This window comes from Lolium perenne, chromosome 5, assembly GCF_019359855.2.
Source record: "Lolium perenne isolate Kyuss_39 chromosome 5, Kyuss_2.0, whole genome shotgun sequence".
In the NCBI taxonomy this organism is placed as follows: Eukaryota; Viridiplantae; Streptophyta; class Magnoliopsida; order Poales; family Poaceae; genus Lolium; species Lolium perenne.
In genome coordinates this window covers 207189149-207194119 of record NC_067248.2, presented here as the reverse complement: position 1 = coordinate 207194119, position 4971 = coordinate 207189149, and the positions used below count along the sequence as shown (strand labels likewise).

Sequence of the window (4971 nt, the reverse complement as noted above, 5' to 3'; positions counted from 1 at the left end):
TGGTTTGTGTCCTTGGAAAATAAATGAATGCCTGGCCTGAGCGTTCCTGGCCCAGTTTTTGTTAAAGAAGAAAATGAAAGGCTTGACACAAGCAGGATGATTAGCCTGGCCTCAGGCCCCCTATTTCCTACGCCAGGCATGCTACTGCAGCTGCCTGGGAACGAATCTCAAGTGAATAGTAGTATAGTCTACTTTGTAAAGATTCTTTAAGTGCTGAACAACAAAACTCGGGCCAGGGTAGCAACCAAACACTCATGTACCAGGCTAGCCTGACCAACTCAGGCTGCATGGAGGCACCATTTTTCCTGAGGCCTGATGCCAGGCCACGAGAATCCAAGCCTAACTAATCACACAGCTTACCGGAAACAGAAAACACCTTGCTGCACGCCAGGGAACAGTAGAAATCCTCACTACGCCGGCTGAAGCAAAATCAAAATCGACATACTCCACCACCACAAAGCCCAAATGCCCACGCTATGTCTGGGCCAAAATGGCAGCGCACGGCGAGAGGAACATACCCCCTTCGCCATCTCTCTCTCTCTCTCAAACAGTTCATACTGTTTCTCTCCCATGTAATCCGGTGGAAAATAAGACATGCAGCTATAAACTAAACAGGGCCAACACAAAAACACAATCTGAAGTTGGCACCCGAAACCCAACAGAAGCCCAGATGCAAAAGGTCTTTTACACACACAGTACACACCACACACGATGCTGAGATGCACGCTGTGCCGTGAGAATCAATGTTCAAAAATAAGAGTGACAGTGAAATCAAATTTCAGCTAGCTGAAAATTAGGACAAGTGATTTTTTATAACCAGCAAACAGCAACTAGTAGAATTAGAGTTTCATTCTCCTTTAACTAAAGCATACAAGCTGATAAGGATAAATCCCCATGCAATCTAACTCAAAAAAATAAAAAAACACAAAAGCAGATACATGAAATGTGTACCAATTCACCCAAAACAAATGTCAAATCAAAGTAAACTTACATCAACTCTGTACACTAACATTTCTTGTAATGCAGCCTTCAACTTCATGGCATGGGTGAATAAAGCATCTGCACCAGAACAGCGACATGGTAATAAATGAAAATTTTCATACTGACAATCATGCTTAACTTGAGAATATTCACATTAACCCCAGTTTTAATTACCTTCAAGAGGAAACCCACGAAACATTAATGAGCCAATGCCTTTCAATTAACAAAACATCAAACACTGGGGCTAAGGTGTACAAAAGAATGCCCTCACAAATCCCAACCAAAAGGAAAATCTAACTCCTACTTCCACATTAGGAACACACACTCATTTGCTGGACGAAACACGGCTGTAGTACTCAGTGAAGTCTAAACGGAAGAGAAGGAATTTTAAATCAACATGCTGCTGGAGGGGCAACTGGGAGATAAATGAATCAAGAGAAGCTGTATAATCTTTTGCGATGCTATCCAAGTCTTCTCCCATTTTCCGAAAAAGTTCCCCAGCAAGTTGAATCATGGCTTTTCTGCCTCCATCCAACCATGAACCTGTTTCCTTGGATTTTGTTTTTGATTTACCCTTTCCCCTGCATTAAGAAGAAAAGCTCAGTAAATTGAACAGTAGATGTGATAGGATTTTTGAAGGAAATGCATTAGCTATTTCTGCAATAATCTAACCTTAGTTGCAACTCATATATCCTCTCAAACCACCTATCAGCATGGCTGCGGAACTGTAATATGATATCAAACAGTGCAAAAAGATTTCTCAAAATTCCCAGGGATCGCTCACCAAGGAGAGACTTCTCCACAATTGAGGTGAGGTACTTGTCATGTCCCATGAGAAGATCGTCTAAATCTTTTGCTGCATCCATTTCTTCTGAGAAACGAGCCCAGGAAATCTCCAGGACCTCAAACATAATATAGTACTGGAAGTTGGTCACAAAATGGTTCATTTCATTAAACAGAACTTGGCATTTCCGAAGAACTGAAACAAACTGAGCCCTGATGCTTGTTCCTTCCTTGTAAAATGGAGACGAAACGATGCAATTAGGCTTCATGGTCTTCCAGACTCCAGTCAAGGAATGGTCAACGCGCTTAAGCTTCCATAGGAAGTTGAATATCTTGAGGTACATCTTCATGACTGAAGCTGTGAACACTGTATCCAGAGGGACCCTGGCATCATACTCCAAGGAGAAGACATCCCAGCCACGATCACCATCTCCATGATCCATCATCTTCACTTTTATGCGGTCCAAGATGTCACGGTCATCATATTGCGCGTCAGATGCACGTATTGCAGTCTCCAGCAAGCCAGCGAGGTGGAAGGAGCTAATTCTATTAGCAGGTTCTGACAACTCTGGACCAACAACATCCATCAGATACTGAACAAAATCACCCTGCCCGAGAAGCAAATATCTCTTGATAGCGAGACAATGGTCTTTAAACCGATATCGCTTATGGATCACATCCATCAAACGTTGGTCAATCCTCTTGGCTGCTTCTACCACCAGTGCCTCCAGAGCATCAATCTGCCCATAACCAAGCCCGCCTCGACTGGTTGTGGTGCCAACATAGGCTGCAGCCTCAGTGGCGGCCTCAGCCCAACCATTGTCATCACAGCAGACTCTAAGGAAGTTGATTGACTTGCCTGTTCTGAGAATCCTTTGTGCAAGCACCGGCGAAATGAAAGTTGGTAGCATGTCAGACTGAATAAGGTAGCCCTCCCGCCACAGAGACTCAGCCTTCACCGGCTGCCCAACGATGAAGAACTCGCCGAATACATCCTCCAGCTCCCCTTCAAGCACCCAGCTCCGGACCATCTCAAACAGTGGCGAGCACACTCGGCGCAGCAAGCGGCCCATAAAATCTTGAACCATGGGATCCCCATGCTGCGCGTGCCCATGGATCGCGCCAGCCATTCCGCCGCCTCTCAGACCACGGCATCCATCCACCAAGACAGCCATCAAGCGCATCCTGACTGCAGGCTCAGCAAGCCACACAACAAGACGCCGCAGGGAGAGGTAGTTGCCTGAGACGCCAGAGTCAGATCCAGGTGTTGGAATCGGATTTAATGAGTATGACTCTAGAACCGCAAGTAGCTTGTAGTAATCGGACAGTTCCTCCTGTAGAGCTGAGCAGAAGGCCTGAGCAACAGTGCCGACCTCGGTGGCGGAATTAGAGGGCAAGCGGCTGACATTGTCGGAAATGAAGCCTCGCACCTTGCGGAACAGCCAGCCGACCTCGCAGAGCTTGCGCACGAGGGTGCGGGTGGAGCGCGGCACGCGGACGGCGTCAGGCAGGTCGTAGGTGTCGCTGGCCTTGTCGTAGCGGACGTAGCGGCCGTCGATGCCCTGGCAGGCGTAGAGCACGTCGCGCACCAGCGCGGCCTCGGACACCTCCGTCTCGTCGAGCACCAGCTCGGTGTACTCCCGCAGCGCGATCTCGCGGATGTTGTCCGGATCTTTGGAGACCAGCAGCACGCCGCCGAGCGGCGTGCCGGGCACCCGCGAGGCTGGCTTCCCTGCTGATGTCGTGGGCGGCGCGGCGGTGGGGAGGTTGGGGAGGCAGGAGGAGGCGGCGGCCCCGCGGCGGTGGGAGGAGAGCGAGTCGAGCAGGTAGAGGAGCGGCCAGAGCGAGGCGGGGCGGGATCGGGCGGAGAGCTTGGAGTGGAGGTCGGCGAAGGCGAGCGCGTCGTCGGGGCGGCCGGAGGCGGCGAGGCGGCGCTTGATGGACTCGGCGAGCGCGTGCTCGTCGGGGAGGACGGCCGGGGCGAGGCGGCTCGAGAGGAGGCGGTGCGCGAACCGCAGCGCGCCGCCGGCGTCGCGTGCGCCGCCGCCGGATTCGGCGGAGACGAGGCGGAGGACGAGCTCCTTGACGAGATCCTGGGTCTGGTGGTCCTCCATTGGGGGGAAGTGGGTGCGCGCTAGGGTTCCAGCCGAGAGCGGCTGAGAGTTGGGGTGGGGGGTTTGGGAATTTTGCGGGGGGTGGTTGCTTTGTTTTGTAATTTTTGTGTGTTGGATATGCGTTTCGGGGAATTTCAATATTCTGGGCGCGGCGATGAATCATTTTGAAAATCAGATCAGGAGTGTAGAAGGTCTTGTGATGTGTCTCTGCAAGTGGGGCTGAGAGTTTGGAAATGGAGTTGCACTGGGGGTCGTTTGGTCACCTGCATCCATTTCGTGTCTTACTGCCCTATTGAGATGGGCTCACTTGCTCATCGCGAACGGGTTAGGGCATGGCCAATCATATGCCCTAACTTGATTCCCCACAGGTCCAACTAGGATCGGATGCTACGGTGTAGGCTGAATTGTGGTTCGGTTGTGAAAGTAGCTGCTTGCAGAGGAGGCATGATCCTCAAGTAAAGAAAGGAGAAAAGAATGAGGAGATGGGAAAAGCAGAAGGAGAAAAGTAAAACTCAGGAAGGAGATTGGATGGCCGTGGGCCAGCGTGTGCATTATGCTTACATCAGAAAGCTACCAGTGCGTTGGGCAGATGGAAACCGAGCGGTGGCCTTGCATGCTTGTGCTGATCTGGTTGAACTGAAGCGACTACATGTGACTGCTTCCTTTGTACATGCCCTTATGAGCCATGAAACGTGGGTAGTTTAGTAGCATGGGCGGTCTTTTCTGCGCCGGAGAGGAAAGCCAGGCTCCATTGTTTGGGTGCCTGCACATACTACTTTCTTCCCTGCTCGTGCAACCCACACCCTGTTTGGTTGCAGTCTTGTAGATAGGAGCGTGTTGTGGTAACCCCTTCTCTTAGAGTGGTGAGGTTATCCCAGTACTGCTAACTGAATAACAACACAATTCAGCAGATTTAGTTCATCAAAAGGTATTGGTAATACAAAGCAAGTATTTACTGGGCGATGCATCACAAGTTCATCACACGAGGGGTTAGTATACACCACCTCAAACAAGTTCAATGTTACATACCGGGGATCAGATTCAAGCAAGTCCTAGCTAATGGAGGAATACGAGACCACCTCCCAAAATCATC

The 4971-nt window shown here is 50.2% G+C and overlaps 1 protein-coding gene across 1 annotated transcript; it reads right to left on the bottom strand.

Annotated features, from left to right (window-relative positions):
- Positions 1–1179: 1179 nt before the first annotated feature.
- On the bottom strand, positions 1180–3952 carry LOC127301768 (gamma-tubulin complex component 3). Its single transcript, XM_051332036.2, has 2 exons — positions 1654–3952; positions 1180–1562 (listed from the first exon to the last, which is right to left on the bottom strand). Exons 1-2 carry the CDS (start codon positions 3876–3878, stop codon positions 1307–1309), a joined length of 2481 nt encoding a protein of 826 aa, XP_051187996.1. The 5' UTR covers positions 3879–3952; the 3' UTR covers positions 1180–1306.
- Positions 3953–4971: the final 1019 nt, after the last annotated feature.